We start from the raw sequence: 17,204 nt of genomic DNA, 5'->3' as shown, positions 1-17,204 counted from the left end.
GCGCCAGCTGTACATGGCTCCTCAGCGCAGGCAGGGCGGGAAGCAGCGCCAAGGCCAGCTGCCTCAGAGCCTGGCAGCCACCCATCCCAGCACACCCACCAAAGCCACTTACAGGGCACTCCGGCAAAATCCCGACCTCAGAAAAGCCTCCTATACGGTTATTATGACAGGATACAGAGGCTTTCCCTTCAGGGGTGCACTGTCCTGTCAAGAGGGGCGGCTCTGTCAGAGCTCTGGGGACAAGGGGCTGCCCTCTCAGCGCTCGGGGCAGCAAGAAGCCCTGTCACGGCTGCGGGAAGGCCGGGCACCGGGCAGCCCTGTCACGGCCCCGAGAAGGCCGGGCACCGGGCAGCCCTGTCACGGCCCCGGACACCGGGCAGCCCTGTCACGGCCCCGGGAAGGCCGGGCAGCCCTGTCACGGCCCCGGGAAGGCCGGGCACCGGGCACCGGGCAGCCCTGTCACGGCCCCGGGAAGGCCGGGCACCGGGCACCGGGCAGCCCTGTCACGGCCCCGGGCACCGGGCAGCCCTGTCACGGCCGCGGGGCACGCTGGGAAAAGCAGTCTGCGCCGCGCGGGCAGCTGAGGCGGCCGCGGGGCAGGCTGGGAAGGGGCCGGGGCCGCGGGCGCCATTTGTTGGCGCAGCAGCGGGAGCCGCGCTGGGGAAGGGTCCGGGGGTAGCGCTGCCCGGTGCTGCCATCAACCCGCTGCCCCCCCCGCGCCCGGGGGGAAGGGGTGCCGTGTCACATCCTCTTTCGGCAGGAGGGAGCAGCCAAGCCTTGCCCTCTGTCGGGCCACTTGCCGTGGCAGGGTTCCTCTCGTGCCCTGGGGGCACCTCGCTCTGGTGCCCTCCGTCTTATCTCTGACGGGCTTTCCTTTGTTTCTCTCATTTCTAAATACTTTTGATACTCGTCAGCTGGTCTGCCTGCAAGTCCCACCAGGTGCTGGTAGTAACATCCAGTTAAATTGCAACTAAAACTGCTGTTTATTCTAATGACAGGAAAGATGAAGAAAAATTACATACAGCTGCTGTACCTACACACGCAACTAGTCCTGCAAGGCCTTTTTACCCTCTTCAGAGGCTGGGTAGCTCTGTTGAAGAACTTTGGAATTCCTGCATTTTTTCCATCTCTTCAGAACCTCTCTGAGCAACTCCCAGATGACAGCTGAGGAGCTACTCCTGTGTTCCTGCCTTCCCAGCTCCTTTTAAGTGTTTCCCTCATATTCATTTACTGTAAGAATATACAAGGTTAAATTTCCCCAAATCAGCTCTACACAGATTATTCAGAAGTGACAAAAGCTGGTATGGCTATGGCTCAAGGCCAAGCAGAAGGCAAAGCTGAGTAGATAGAGTGATTTAACTCTTGTTTCTTAGCTTGGAAGTGAGCATTGCTACAAACAACTGTAATACTGAGCTTGGCTATTCAAAATTAGCAGTACAGGCAGGATTTGCTCTATAATATTAACTGGTTTTTGCTGCCATGACCACATACACTAAGAACATCGTGACAAGAAACCTCATGGGAAGACTTGGTTCAGAAACCTCTCAAATAAATAATGGTCTGTTACTTGGTAAATACTTGATCTCGATGTGCAGAAGCAACAGAATCTGCAGATGCTACTGAAATGCTTTTGCTGACAAGGGAGGAAATATATCTGTAAGAGACACCAGCATCCCTAATTCACCAATCCACCATGTTTTTTTATGAAGAGAGACATGCAAGCCTTTCTGTTCTATCAAAGAGCAACTCCCAACAAGCTGCTTTAATTCATCCCGATTTTTGCAGTGCTGTACAGCTACAGCTTGCTGGATAGGTATGTCTTTGGGACCAGGCAGCTGGGCTCTCATGAGCTCACTGTGCTACAGTGCAGGGGAAACCTACCTTCTATTTATCTACCCTATGAAGGGGAAACCTGAGAGCAGCCATTTTGGGGAAGTCATTCCACCAGCACCCCTGGCTTGGAGCGTCCCTACAGCTCCAATTTCACAAGCCCATTAATGGTACTTCACTGACCAAAGCTCAGTGAAGGCGAAGTAAGGACATCCCCAAACTCTAGAGCCTTTGGATCGTGTTCCCAAGAAAGGAATGCCCCAACACAAGCACCTCCACTGCTCCTCCCACGCTGCCACAGCCATCTCTTAACCTTGACTACAGTGGCCCTCAGTAAGACAAAGAAAACACCCTTTGCTTTCGCCTGTTGGATGATGCAAACCCACTTGCTGACCTTTCTGGGTGAACATTTTTCTAGTGTGAATGGGCCAGCTATGATCTCACTACCTTGTCAATGAGGAGGAAGTGGGGAAAGCCTTTTCAATGTTTAATCAAAAGAGGGCTTTTATGCAGTCTGACATCAGGGGAAAACACAAGACGGCTTTCCAGCCGCACTGCAGAACAGCTGAGAAGGCTCTCCAAAACTGCTCCCCCTACCTTTCCAGCGACCCTCATTCTGGGCCAGCTACTTAATGGCATGAGCAGACATTCAGCTCTGAACATAGCATTGGCAAAAGGCTCATAAAACCATCAATTATATCAAAGCTACAAGAGGATCTGACTCTGGAGGGCATAAATATGGATTCTGTTCAGAGACTGCTGGTGTGACAGTGGGGTCAGCTACAACCTTTACAATGAACATCCTGTTACTGCTTGACCTCTTGTCCTTTTTTTTCCCCTTCTACTTAATGACTGTTTGGAACAGTCTTGGAGCTTGGAAAAAAAAAATGTAATCAAGAGCTGGCTGACGTATATTGATATTGCTGGTGGCAATATATTTACACAGCCACAGAAAGCAGCTGCTCAGCTGGGCCTACTTTTAGCTTGCACCGGACTAAAACAAATTCAAATCTAAAAGCACTACAACTGTATCAGTGGATTGAATGAGAAACTAAGACTTCAGGAGGACTTCAGGGAAAGAGGAGACTTAAGACAGCCAAACCTCTCTGAAATCTCCACCATCACTGCAGAGGTAGGAAACAAGCACACAATGACACAAGTACCAACAGCAAGTTCACAACACACAGCTCTTTGCTGGGCCACTCCAGCTGCTTTGTAGGTGTTAGTTACTACACAAAATTAACTTCTCCTGTTCTGAATGACTCACAATTGTAGTTCTTCAACTTCCCCAGACTTCTTCAACTTCTGTTCTTAGCCCTCAAATAATTACTGATCCAATTTTTTTCCTCATTTTTAATTACTTCTGCAAAGCATGTCCCATAAAGGAAGGGCAGCAAGCAAGCATGGAGTGTAATTATTTTCTGAAAGGCTGAAGGAGTCTGTTCAGATGTTTCTCCAGCTAATTTAGGGGTGAAAACATTTTTCAGACATTCAGAAATGGAAAAGAAATCCTGTTCAAATTCATGCCTGTGTGTATGGAAAACAATTCAATGGCTTAGATGCCTTATTTTGTGTTTAGGACATACAGCACTACGTTAGCAGCACCTTTCTCAAATAAGAAATCCATTGCAAATAATGATCATTGTGTTGTGGTAGGCATTTTTATGTTCAAGAACGTGGGTTGTTTGTTTTGTTGGTTGTTTTTTTTTTTTAAATTCTGCTCTTAAAATACTCAAGGCAACAAAAACTCAGTCTTAACAATATAAACGGTAAGTGTAAGTCTAATCTCCAACATATGCAGATGTAGATCAACATTACTTGTTTAAATACTGATAAAAATTAGAACACAGTGAAGCCAAATGAACATAAGAAATATTTCACGTAGTATTTGCTGGAAAATTGCAACAGGGATTTTGTCTAATGAGTAAATACAGCATGAAGCCATTGAGTCTTCTATCCCTGGGGTAAGATAATTTGAAACACATTTTTTTCAGATCAAAAGTGTTATGTTGTCAAATATAAAAGCGCAATTTAGGCTGCCTAATATTTAATTACAAAAACAGCATTCCATACTGTGATTTATTTATTTATTTAAGTCCACTGCCCCTTGAGTCATACTATCTTCTTAACTTTATGATTTGTACATGTAAGATCATGGGGAAGTCACAATCAACTTTCTTTTTATTACAAAAGAAAAAAAAAACCACAAAACAAAAGCAAAAAAAACTAAAGGGAATCCTGTGAAAATCAAATCCAAACCCAGGATATTCCAGTGATCATGGAAAAGGCCATCTGCTCACTCAAAGTGGCGAGGAGCGTGATCACTTGATCCTGCAGCTAGGAGGGTGGATAATAAAGATCGAGGTTGTACAGAAGAGCTACAGAAATACCTGGAGTTCTCAGAGTGAAGAGGACCCTCTTAGGGCTCTGCAGCCACTGTTTGCTCACCTTGACACTTCTGTGGTGTATCCGTGATGGTTGGCACTTCACGCTGCTGGTGTTGCAACAGCCAGTGCAACGTTTCACCTCCACGCAGGGCGGCCATATCAGGAAGTTGGCCGAGGTGGGATCAATCTGACTCCGAGGTATCTCGTATATAACCGTCCGTGTTTTGCAGACAGCCGGGATGGCTTCCTCTGCAAACACAAGAAATTCACACTTCCAGGTGAGCAACTGCTCTCACCTCAGAGCACCCAGATACTTTACACCATTGATTTACAAGTGGCACCCTTAGCTGGCTGGTTGAGATGGTGCCCTCAGTTCCCACTGCTTACTGACAAGTCGGTGCTGAGTACTGTTTGCCTGCTCCTAAACTGTGTGTGCTGCCCTAGGGAGAAGCTTGACTCACTCCCAAAAGCCCAGCCCTAAAATGAGGGTTTACAATGGCCTGGCTGCCAACATAGCTTGGAGCACATACCATTAGATAAGACAATCCTGGCTCTTTAGAACTGATGGCAAGCCAGGGGCATCTCCAGATTAGATGATCCTGTAATACAGCCTCATAGTGACTGTGTAACAGCAGCTGTTACTTTACAACACTGGGGAGACCACTGCACACACATATCACACAAATATGAAATACCTGGCAAATACCACCACAGAAGTTGCATTGAGGATATTTATATCGCACCCAAACTGGCTGAGCTGGGCAACAACCTGCACCAGCTTGAAACTTTCTAGTCTTGGGTTTCCACTTTCAAAAGTTTAACATCCCCACATCAGGGAGTCTGGTCCATCCACCATCCCAAAGGGCAAGTGCCTTTTTTTCTGAATGAACTTATTGATGCTTTGTACATAGTGGGTTTTATTTAATTTATTATTTCTTGAATGAGGCAAAACCACAAGACTAGCATGACCGAAAAACCTGCAGCTAAAGCAATAACCTGCTGGGCTCAGGTGGGGTAAGCTTGTAGACAACAGCTTCAGCCACATACAGATCATAAAAAGTAGCTCAGTGCTGCTACATGATGCTGCCATGAAAATCCCAAGCCATGTATCATTCTCAACCTAGTGACTGCCTAAGAAGTCAAACTGGTAATTCAAAACTGTCCAGAAAATAAGAGCAACTTCAGAGACAACTTGTTTGATGATAAGTTCTCCAAAGGCAGCTTGGAATTTTTTTTGCCTTACAGTAGAAGCAGTGATAGCTTTGGGTTAGATGTGTCAGGGAACTGGAATACTGCCTGCTCTTCTTCAGTTACTTGTGAAGTACAAGAAGTTCAGGTCTGAGATGCACTTCAGTCAGCTAAATAGAGTGAAAATTATTCTTCTCAATCCCCAACGCCCTGAACTCAAGAAAATTAATGGATCCAATACTGCAAGATAGCAGGCATCTCCCACAAGCTATTGAGCATACCCAGTTCCCACTGACTTTTGTGGGGAGGCATTCAACACCTTGCAGAGCAAGGTGCCAAGTGTAGCAGACTGTTTCAGAACCGCTGTTCTCTAGAGGCATTCAGTGTGATGAGCACTCTTGCCAATTCACACTGCAAATCCAGGCTGGCAGCATGCTGTGCTATCCACCACAGCCTCAAGTGCAAGTACATTGACTCTGAATTACCTCCAAGGGGTAAGACCATGGATGTTTTTCCACAGTCAAACGGAATGGTAAAACACAGATCTGATCAGATGAAAAATTGCTGCATACAAGTCCTATTCTAAAATTCGCTAGCATCTCTTTAAATTTGTATTTGTGCTTTGTTGGATCACCATCGTTATTGTTTAGTAAGAACAAAGTCTCCTGTAAACATGCCTGGTGCCCTGTGCAATGATGGAAATCAATGCCCCAGCATTCCCATCAATGGCTTTTAATTTTTTGGATAAACTGTTTTTTCCTTGTGAATAAAGAGTCAAGCTGTTTCCTTTTGTGGAGCTTCTGTACTGAAAACTCTACCAACTGTTGATGTTTTTTAAAGCACACTGCTGTAGTTGTTCCCCACACTATGAATTATACATTGAATATCACAGCATTTTCTAACCAAGGTCTAGCTTTCTAACATGCTGCAACAAGAAAGTGAATGTAAAGAATTTGTGCTTGTCTGTCTCTTATGGACATCCTCCAGAAGGCAGCTTCTCAGGCAATGGCTTGTTTTGTGCAAAAAGAAAGGCAGAAACTAGAAATGGCCTTTTTCCTTCGTGCGTGTCACATTTTTCCAGTGAAATGTCCTGCTTGGCTGACCGAAAGCACCCCCTCTGTTTTTACTCCCTAAGTACAAGTAGCTTGTTTCTTACCAATGCTTCTTTTTCTGCGAATGGGCACAGGACGATTCTCTTGCACATGTTTAGCAGAATGAATACTATAAGATTTCAAGTTTGTTTCTGAAACATCATCATATCCTAGAACAGGAAACAAAATATTAAACCTCAGCTATGTTATTCGCATCCATGTTGCTACAGTGCTGTTTCACACATATAAATCTGTTCTGTACATATGCACAAGACCAAATCCTGCTGCAGTAAGTCTAATGTAACTCCTGTCAATGCAATTGCAAGGGCATAAGGCAGGGAAGACACAGGCATTAAATGTCATGTATAAGCATGCGCAATTTTAAAAAGCATCTGTATTACTGAAAGACCCCCAGAAACTCCATGGCACAGAACGGTATCTAAAACAGAACAGTAGCATTTCTATGTGAAAGGCATAATGCAGCTTTTCTTACGAGAAAGGTGTAGAAATAAGAACAATCCTACATCGCATGAAACATTTCTTCTAAGTTTTTTGAAGTTCTGGCATGAGGCTACAGTAGAAAACATGGTATTACACACCCAACAGCAACAATGCTGCCTCTGTAAATTTTCTCTTGCTTGCTTTTCAGGGCAGTACTAGGACAGAATCAAAAGCAAAAAGTAACTAGCATGCGTTTCCTTTTAGCCTCTCTGTTGCAGAACAAATCCCCTGTGAAGTATGCTAACCTTTGGAGGGGCATCTGAAGCTACTGCAAACTCTGGGACTGTATCCAGGCTTGTCTTGTTCCTTAAATAAGCCTACCACATGGGTTAAAGGGCCATGAGAAAAAGCAAAGATGGAAAACTTGGCATTTCATTTATCATAAAAAAAACACCAACAAACAAAAACACATACAAAACAAAACAAAACCCCACAAACCAACCAAAAAAAAAAAAACCATAACAAAATAACTGCTCCAGCTATTTGGTTTTGTTAAGTGAAACATCCCAGGTCATGTCCTGTGTGGTGGGGTTCTGAAAATGACAAGCACAATCCGCACAGAGGGGATCAGGAAGATGGAACTGAGAACTGCATATAGATCCAGTACATTGAAACTAAGATTTTTAGCACTCTGCTACTTGGAGTGTCCTCTGTAACATCACTGGAGAGTTTCAGGGTTTCACTGCTGGCTCAAAAGAAAACTGTGATGTGTACTAAAAAATGTAAATGGCTGTTTCACAGTACTCATTTATCCTCTCTGTGACAGTGGCTCTTGAACCTGTTCTATTCTCAACTTTATTAGTTCTACACATCACAAGGGTCTGCTCTACATACCAGCTCCTTTTCTCCTCCCTCCAAGCAATCCTGCCCTGAAGAGCATGCAGCTTGTGAAATCACCTGCAGAGCCTGGTTAGACATGAGGACAGTGGTATCTTCAGCACCTCACAAGGAGCTCTGTGCTTCAAGGTTTATCTTCACTTCTTAAAAAATACTATGGTATTTAGCTAAAAGAAGATTAAATAGGAGGTCCAAGAGGTAGTGCCAGGATCACCCACTGCTCCTGTCTATTTAACTTATCAGCTGAACAGATCCTTGTCTGAATTAAGTCAGTGTGAAATCCAGACTCTCATTTTACCCAAATAAGTTGGCTCCTACATCCTAAAGTTCTTGTTTCCCATTTATTTCAATGGGAAATTTTGGAACCTACTGATTAGCTGATAGTGGGCCTTACTTGCAGTCCCAGTCCTGAAGCATAACACAGCAACAATTAATGGATTTTATTATTCTTTTATTGGACCCCATACTCCAGAAAACTCATCAGTGGGGTAAATAAAACGGCTTGTCTGAGAATCCACAGGAAGTCTGCGACTGAGCCGTGGAGCAGAGCCAGGTCTCCTGCATCCCATTCCAATGGCACCAGGCCATCCACCTGACCCCAAATGGTGTTATGCAAAATGAGGATCCGTTCTGATGTTCTTCCAGCCCTATCCTGCTTCCTAGCACTCAGCCACCCAAAACCTCAATACCAACCTCCTTTTTGGCAGCTTTGAGTTGTCACAACCTCTCCCTCAATTTGAGGCAATGAAGTGATACTCAAAAGAAAGCAGCATGAATTCTGCTCAGTGTAAGATCCAAGCGAGGCTCAGAGCAAGAAGCATCTCTGTCCACATGCAAACACTGTTTAAAAAAGATTAAACAGAGAACTAATGCCTCTAATCCGAACTGCTTGGTGGGCACAGACATCTTGCTGAAAGGAGAAAGCGTGGCTGATGCCAGCTGTACGGCAGGCCTGAGCCACAGGTCCTAATCCCACGTTCAACATGCTGGCATAGCTCCCTTTGACATGCCTGATTACTTACTCTCTTGTTTAAAGAAACTGGTAAGACTAAAGGAATAGTATGATCAGCTAACCAATATGTTAAGCCATGTGCTTATATATAACTGCTCAACTCGGCTGCAATTAGCTATCACCATGTTTATAAAGCAAAATGACATGTTGAAGAGCATGTGTTGTTCTAAGATGATTTCTAAGGTGAAGAAGGGCTCTGGCGCACACTATATCTCACTGTCTCACTACATATCTTAGGCATGTATATAATTTCAGAAGTTCATGTCTTCTTGTGGGGGTTACAAAAAAAAGATCTGCACAGCTAGCACAGCAGACTGCAACACAAGTTCTAGTCAAACCTCAGTGCATTATGCAACACAAATTGTATTATTTCTATCAACATATTGTTTTTAATAAACAGAATTATGGAGCACATGGCTGGAACTAGAAGACACTATAATGCTAAAGGCACTTGGTGTCCCCCTGATCCCCACAGACATGTGGGAGGAATTCCATTTCCCAGTGAAGTCAATGGGAAAATCTTTGCACTTCAGCCATCTGTAAGTCAACAGGAATTTTGCCCAAGCAGGACTGAGAAATCAGAAAATCTGCTTTGAAACCCACACTTGGGACTAGATGCGTGGCCAGAAGACTTTATTTCATTAAACCAACAATGCTACAGTGATTACAAGCAGCACTCTCTAATTTGGCTTTAAAGAAGCCTAATGCCTAATTTGCGTCAGTTTTTCTCCCTGATGGACTCACTTAGAAGCATGAAGTTGCTGGATAAGGTGTTTCAGCTCTTAACAAAGGAAATGGGAGTTTATGGGTGCTTAGTGCCTCACAAAATGAGGCTTAGAGCAGAAAGCTTAGAGATGGGTGGATCTTAGTTTAGAAATTGAACACTGCTTGTCACTAAGCGAAGATGGAGGATGCTGCACAGAGCCAGAGTAATGCAGCTTTCTTTTAACATTATAATAATAAAAAAAATGTTTTTGTGGCAGCTGATCAAGAAATTTCTCTGTAATCTTTTATGTACTGACAACATATCAATGATGGCTAGAGAAACTTTTGCAATTAGCCTTGGTCAGTCCATTAGTGTAGCTGAAATTGTTCTTTTTTGTCAGATTGGCTTTTTTCCACTGGGTCATGGAATATAAATCACAGAGTTCCTGTCACATTCTGCCAATATGTCATTACTCTTCTCTCTAAATACTCTTCTCTCTAAATACTGTTCTCTCTAAATAAGCATGTGGAAGGCACCCGAAGATGACTGTTATTTTTTATTTATCAATTTACACTTCTGTGTTGCCATCTCCTTCCCAAACAATTTGATGTGAGCTACAGTCCCCCAATACCTGCAGTTTTGACACAGACCTTTCTAGATGTCACTTTGATGTGCATCCAAAAAGCATATGTCCAAGTCTTCTAGTACCAACAGCAGCAGTTTAGGAAATTCTCATTATCTCTTTCAGGAATTCAGTGTAAGGTGCAATAAACTGAAATGGTCTGTCTTACAAATCGGTCCTTGAGCCAGAAAGCCCAAGGCAACATCAATCTGTTTGTTTGATCTTCTTTCAGGCTGCTGCAAAATATGCCCTTCTGACATCCAACTGCAGAGATAGATGCCATTAAGTTTTCAACTTTGATCTATTAAAGAAACTATATGTAGCAGCCTGCAAGACCCTGTTTTGTTGGAGTTTTTTTCCCTTTACCTAGATGTGAACAACCAAGTATAAAGGCGGAGTATTCCCTCTTTCTGTCTTAGGGAAACCACAGGACACATATGGCAGATGCCCGCCTCTCCTGTTGTTTAAGAGGTGCAAGGAAAGCTAATACATTGCCTTGGAACATCCTTAATTTGCAAGCCACTCCAAAACCCACAAAAGTCAACAGGAGATTTTCCAATAGATTGAGCTCTACAACAATCTTAACACTTTTCCATGAAAGTATACTGTGAATTGAGAACGTTTCTCCCCTCAACAAAAGCTGCTCTGCTAGTTCTTAATCACAGGCCATTAAATTCACATGGCCTAAGGTGACCCTGTGGTTGATGCCCTTAAACCATGCAATGCAGCACACTCAGCCCTGCATTTCCCCACGCAGGGAGATGACTGAGGGAAAATCTGTTCCCAGCAGGAGGCAAACATAATAGGTGATGAAATGAACTCTACCTCCCACAGGACAGATGGGAGAGGTGAAGCGCGAGGAGAAAAAACGGCAGCGCTAAGCCAAAGAGAACTTCACAGGCGGAATAGAGGAAATGCCCCCGTTTGGGTGACTTAGTCTGTTAGTAGTAAAACTGTACTCTGCACGCTACAGCTGCCTACTTCCTGGGATCAGGCATGCTTTCTGCTTTAAATAGGGTCAGACTCTGCTCTCTGTCATGCCAGTGAGACTCCCGTCGCTGACTATGGATCCCAATCACAGCAAATTAACGTAACACCTTGTTTTTTGATAGAAACTGAGAATGTTCATGTTGTGTTCACAGGGATTTCTCTTTGAATCGGTCATGCAGCACTGGGCTCGGACAAATTGGCCTGGATTTTCTTTTTTGAATACAATGATAAGCTGCATGTTGGGTAGTGTTTTTCTTTAAGTAATATGCCAGATGGTCTGGGGGTGTGGTTTCTAATTTTATGAAGGGGGTTATCAGTCATCTCTGCGCTACAATATAGAGACCAAATCTGTCAGAATAGAAGAAAAACCTGCCCACTCTGACTTACAAAACTTACTTTTCCAATTAAAAATGTATGCTTCGCATTGCAGGAGATAAAATGACTGTTCTTCCTTCATTTTCCACACATTCTGCCTTCTTACTCAGGAATATCAGACATTTTCTGCATGCATGCCTGATTCTGCAAACTCTTCCCCTACAAGATCATTCTTCATTCTCGAATCCACCCACTGAGTTTAAACAGGGCTACTCACATGCAGGACTGGCAATACCATGCACTAGAATAAGGGAGAAAATAATCACTGGAGAGTTTTTATTCTGACCCTCAGTTTAAATCAGTATATGCTATAAAATAGAAATACACCTACTGTACAAGCCTTCACTGAACTAGTCCTGCCCTAAACACAATTACAGCCCTAGGGAAATAAATTTCAGATATATCTTCTTACCAGTGACAAGAAGAAAACATTTGATTTGCTAAGCCAAGCTAATACTAAATATAGTGAACAGGTCCGATCCTGTTTACTGAAGAAAACATGGTAATTTCAATGTTCAATTTGTCTCTCTGATAAACCCTTAATAAGAATTACTCATGACAGTACAGACTGCAGGTCTGTGCCCAGAAAATGTAAAGACAGGCTACTCTTGATGAAGATCCAGTCCTTTCTGTGTGGCTTAGAAAAGGAGAACATGAGCAAAAACAGGGTGAAAGGCTGAATATTTTGTTTTTATTTTTTAATAGTTTGAGTTCCTGTCTGAAGGCATCACTGTTTCATGTTGAAATAGTAAAATATTTATGCGCCTTGCTTCTCTCATGGTTTCTAAACTGACAAATTGCATGAAAACAGCAAAACTAAATGGTAAACTTGTGGCTGACCTCTTCATTTTTTGATCATGCATGCTCTGGTTAATATTTGCCACGAGTTAAAGAATTATTTTCTGAAAAAAAATTTCCCACCTCTGCTACATTTGCTAATTTATTCAGCTCCTGCCGTTGCTCCACTTGTCTGCTTGATTCTCTTGCAATGGAGCCGTGTGAACTTTTGCTCTCCTTGTCAGTGGTATTTAAAAATGAAGCATGTGCTTGTTACACTGGGGTGTTTGAAAAAATAATGTCTTGTGGTAGCTACAGAACACTGCCTCAAACACAGAAGAGACAGGCAGTATTTTAAAATGCTAGGACTCAGATCCAGCCCTTCCACAACAACAGCCAAGCCTTCCACCGAGTTCACTGAGAAAAAGATTCGAGCAGCAGTGCACTTGTCTGGTCCAAAACAGCCTTCAGTGGGGAAATATGTATTGCATACCCCTTCCCTGTTGTGAAAGCTCCTTTAATTGCAGTGATAAGCAATAATGATGAAGCACTGCTCTCCAAAAAATATTAAACCGATGCCAGCAGATCTGGTAATTAGTAATTAGCCTCTACGGTAAAGTATTGTGCAAGAGAGAAATATTCCCATTTTCAGTGTAGTGGGAAACCCTTTGCTCCCTAATCAAATGGAAATTGAAAGCTATGTCTGTAAAACACATTCCTAGTGCGTCCTGTTCATTAATACAGCACCACACAAAAAGCAGTTAAACTCTAGAAGGCTCCTGCAACACTGAATGAAGGTGATTGAACCTGGCACAGACTTTACAAAAATACACAGCATATGGTTTAAAAGGAGATGGCCCAGTACCAATGCAAGCAAGGACTCATTCATTTTTCTCCATGTTTGCTCTTCAGAAAGATGCAGGTTTCCCCTGGGCACATCAAAGGTGCCGGGCTTATTCTCTCTCAACTAAGGGAAGAAATCAGGAGGAACAAAGTGCAGCAAGTGAAACCAAACGATAAGAAACAGGGTAACACAGTGCTTCTAGACCTGATTTACAGCTGCAACGATCTGCTTGAACTGCACGTTCTCACTACACCCATTTGCATGCCTAATGATGCAGAAAATAACCCTGCACTATTTTCTTTTGGAAAGAAAGTGTATTTTTAAGGGTAAGCTTCATATGCAGGTTCCTGTTTAAAATCAGTGTGGACGGTTTATTTTCTTTTTAATAAAGCCCAGTGCTTGAAGAGACATTACTTCATTCATAAATATTGTTTCAAATATTTTAAATACCTCTAGGACAGTAGTTTAAAGATAACAGAGCAATGCAAGACCAACAACAAACCTTATGGAAATTCTTCTCCGCTGAGAGACAGAGAGGTCTGAAAACACAGAGGGTCACTAGGTCCCTCTACCCCCTGGACCCCCGAAGTTTTAATTCCCCATCGGCCCCCTGGCCGCCGCCTCCCTTTGAAATAAAGCTCCCTTGCCCAGGGCAGCCTGGCTCTTGAGGCTGGGTCCCTGCATGGGTCTCGTCCCCGGGGCGAGGCAGCCCGAAGCAGCGAGAGGCGTGCGGGGCGCTGCGCCGCGGCCGCCCGCGGTGCCTCCCCCCCCGGAGCGGCGGCGGCCGAAGGCGCGGAAGGAAGGAGGACTGGACTAATTTACCTACGGAGTCAATCTCCAGGAGGCGCTGCAAGTCGCGGATGCTGTGGATCTCGCTGTGCGCCAGCCGCTCGATCAGCTCCTGCGGGATCTCGGCCTCCTTCAAAGACACACACACCGCGGGTCACCGCGCAGCCCCGCGCAGCACTCCCCCACTGCACCTGGGATTGAGTGCTTCGGTACGGGGGGGTTGGGATTTTATGGAGGGTGCAGGGTGTTTGCCAGATGAAGCAGGGGAAGAAATCCACACTCCCCTCACCCCCCGCCTTCTCCAGCTCCGCCGGGCGCTGGAGCGCTCCCCGCCTGCGCGCCCGCGGGCGCTGCGCGCCGCCCGCCCAACTGCGCCACGGCTGGTCCGGGCGGGAGCTCCCCACGGCTCCGTCCTGGCGTAGCCTGTGCCCGGTAGGGCTGCGCCTCCGAGCCCGACTCGACGGATGAAAACCCACCCCGGGCAGCCGGAGAACCCACCCTGGGCAGCCGGCTGCTGAAGTTCGCCCAAGTGGGAGTGAAGTGCTCCGTGGGCGCGGGCTCCCCCGGGCCGGGGAGGAGGAGGAACCGTATCCCACGGGACCACTGCCATCCTACCACCTCCCACGTCGCGGTTCCCAGTGACAAGGAGAACCCCCTGATCCGGGGAAAAGTTACAGTCGCCGTGCAGCGCCGAGCACCGCGCCGAACAGGGCCACCTGTAGCAACCCCCTAGACGCGGCTCCGCGCCCCACTCCGTCCCCGCTGGCTCCGACCCTCGCCCGCTCTGAGCCAAGCGAGCTTCAAAAAGCGGGGAGGGAGGTTTTAGGGCGGTTATTCAACCAACTTCTGCCCGCGGCACTAACGGTGCCCGCGGCCGCGGGTGAGCAGCGCCGTGCGCCGCGGGGGCGGCCGCTGCCAGGCGGCTCCGCGCTTCCCTCTGCTTGCAAACAGCCGCAGCCCGTTTGCACCCGCGGGGCGTGAATATATGTACGTTGAATATGTGTGTGTGTGAAATATATATAAATATTAAGGGCAGCTAGCAGCCGCGGAGCGGAATGCACGGTCATTCCTCTTCGCCTCTGGCATGCATGAAATGGCAACTTGCTTTTTGCCTCGGCCGCGCAGCGGCTGGGTCAGGGCGGGCGGTCCCGGTCAGGCCGGGCCGCGCAGATGCCCGCGGAGCCCAGGTGGGCAGCCCGCTCCCCCGTGCCCTCCGCCGCCGGCTCGCAACCACCCCCGGCTGCGGCGTGCCCCGGGGACCGAGGACGCTAGAAGCCGCGCTCACCTACCTCGGAGAAGGTAAAGGACAGGTAGCCAAAACCTATCAGCAAAAAGCAAGCCCAGGTCCTCATCGCGGTCTAGTGCACTTTAGACACAGAGGGAAGGCAACGCTGATGGAGAGGAGCTGCAGGCCGGCTCCTGCCGCGCAGAAATTCAGTACCATCCCTCAGGGGAAAGGCAGCGGGGTGGCTCGGGGGTCCTCCGCATCCAGGGTGGGTCGGGGCTGCCTCGGGGCGGCGGTGGTTTAATTACGGCGCTGCCGCTGTTTGTATGTTCCCTTCGCTACGGGAGCGTGGCTGCTCTCCTTTCTGCTGCTCTCGCTCGCTCCTCTTGGCTCTTGGGACTAGACCAGCCGGTACTTCTGCATATTTGCTTAGATCAGACCAAAGTGAAACCCAAGGAGTCGATCCGGAGCGCAGCCGAAACGCCCATCACCTGTCTGGGGCGGCTGGCCCCCCTGGCGGCGGGCGGCGCTGGGGCCCGCCTCCCCCCGCCGCCACGGCCTCCCGCTCCGCGCCGGGACTCAGGGAGGGAGGATTGCTCGATTTGCCGGCTGCTCCCCCACCCCGCTACGCTTGCCCTCCACCCTCTCACCCTTTCTCAGAAAGGGAAGAGAAAAAAAAAAAAAAAAAATCTTTATTGACACGGATCGAAATGTTTCTCTTGCTGAGAATGGTCCCACTTCTCTCCCCGGCAGGGGTGAGGTTAAAAATAATAATTAATTACGAATAACAGCAGTGAGAAAATCGGAGCAATATTGCAAGATCTCACGGGCTGCCTTGGTGCAGTTACCTCTCCACTTTGCAAGGGAGGAAAAAAAAAAACAGAGAGGGAGGAAGAAAGAAAAAATTATATGTCATATATATATGCAAGAAGGTTTAAATCCCAAGGGGATCGGAGACGGACTGCAACTCCTGGCGGAGGGAGGATTCCCGGGCTCGCTCCGAAGCGGTGGCCTGTCTGGAGCGTGTCTCCGGCGAGGAGCAGCATATACCGCTCCCCTCCCTGCCATGCGCCTCCCCCGTCCCTCCTCCCGGTACTCCCGGCACCAAACCCACAAACAACAAGTAGTGGGGGCTGCCGGCAGCTGCAGCCCCTGCTCGTGGGGCGAGAGAGGCTCTGCCCATAGCTAAGAGGAAAAAAAAAATAAAAGAGGCAGAGGGCCGGGGAGGAGCGGGGCAGGGGGGCCGGGGCCCTCTGCGGCACTGGGAAGGGCTGGGAGCTGCTGCGCCACAGCCGCCGTGTAACCTTACGGGATCCACCTTGTGCCCCTGCCTTTTATATAAGGCGAAAGAGATCGCCATCACCATGGACGGTTTGGGTGTTTGGGGGTTTTTTTGGGTTTTGTTTTGTTTTTTAATCGCTGTTATTATTATTATTTATTATGGGTCGTTTTTTTGGCAGAAGGGGAGGGTGGCGATGGGTTGTGTTAGGGTGTTTTTAACGTAGCTTCTTCGCCGCTGTTGCAGCGCAGCCTTCATTGCAAAGGAGAAAAGCCCTCCCCGTAAGAAATACCCACACACACACTCAATAAAAAGCAGCGGGGGGGTAGGAAAGAGGTGCGGGGGGATGGGGGAGAGGTGCGGGGCGGGCAGCGGCGCCCTCCGCCCTGCGGCACCTGGCTGCGGCATGCGCGGGTGCGGGGCTCCCCACCGCGGCCGCGGAGACGCGGCGCCCCAGTTCCCCCCCCCTTCGCCCCGCAGCCGGTCCCGGTTCTCCCTCCGCAGCCGGTCCCGGTCCGCCCCGCAGCCTGTCCCGGGTACCCCCGCCTCACCCCCGCAGCCAGCCCGCCGAGCATCGGTGCCGGAGCCGGGCGGTGGCAGCTCGCTGTCCTTTCGCATCCTCCTTCCCTCCCAGCCGCCCCGGAGGGAACATGCCCCCTTTTCCCCAGCGCAGATTGGCACAAGGTGCCTGCTGCACCCTGACATCTCCCTGAACTCATTGTGATTTAAATAACAGCCCTTTCTCATCTAA

General features: G+C 47.4%; 1 protein-coding gene across 10 annotated transcripts in view; it reads right to left on the bottom strand.

The window, feature by feature from the left end:
• PDGFA (platelet derived growth factor subunit A) overlaps positions 1-15,743 on the bottom strand; it is a 34,093-nt gene extending 18,350 nt beyond the window's left edge. For 8 of the 10 annotated variants that reach the window (XR_007890875.1, XR_007890874.1, XR_007890876.1 and 5 more), the window contains exons 1-4: positions 15,239-15,743; positions 13,983-14,079; positions 6,562-6,666; positions 4,279-4,466 (exon numbers count right to left, since the gene is read on the bottom strand). Coding sequence is in view for 7 of the 10 variants with exons in the window: in XM_051632178.1 (XP_051488138.1) it covers positions 4,279-4,466; positions 6,562-6,666; positions 13,983-14,079; positions 15,239-15,301 (453 nt within the window). In the remaining 3 variants the exon portion in view is untranslated. Of the gene's footprint in view, positions 1-3,895; positions 4,168-4,278; positions 4,467-6,561; positions 6,667-11,560; positions 11,626-13,982; positions 14,080-15,238 lie in introns of those variants that run through there. The other 2 variants (XM_051632185.1, XM_051632182.1) reach the window with 2 other exon arrangements.
• Positions 15,744-17,204: the final 1,461 nt, after the last annotated feature.

This window comes from Apus apus, chromosome 14 (assembly GCF_020740795.1).
Source record: "Apus apus isolate bApuApu2 chromosome 14, bApuApu2.pri.cur, whole genome shotgun sequence".
Taxonomy (NCBI): Eukaryota; Metazoa; Chordata; class Aves; order Apodiformes; family Apodidae; genus Apus; species Apus apus.
This window is presented reverse-complemented; position numbering and strand designations above follow the sequence as displayed.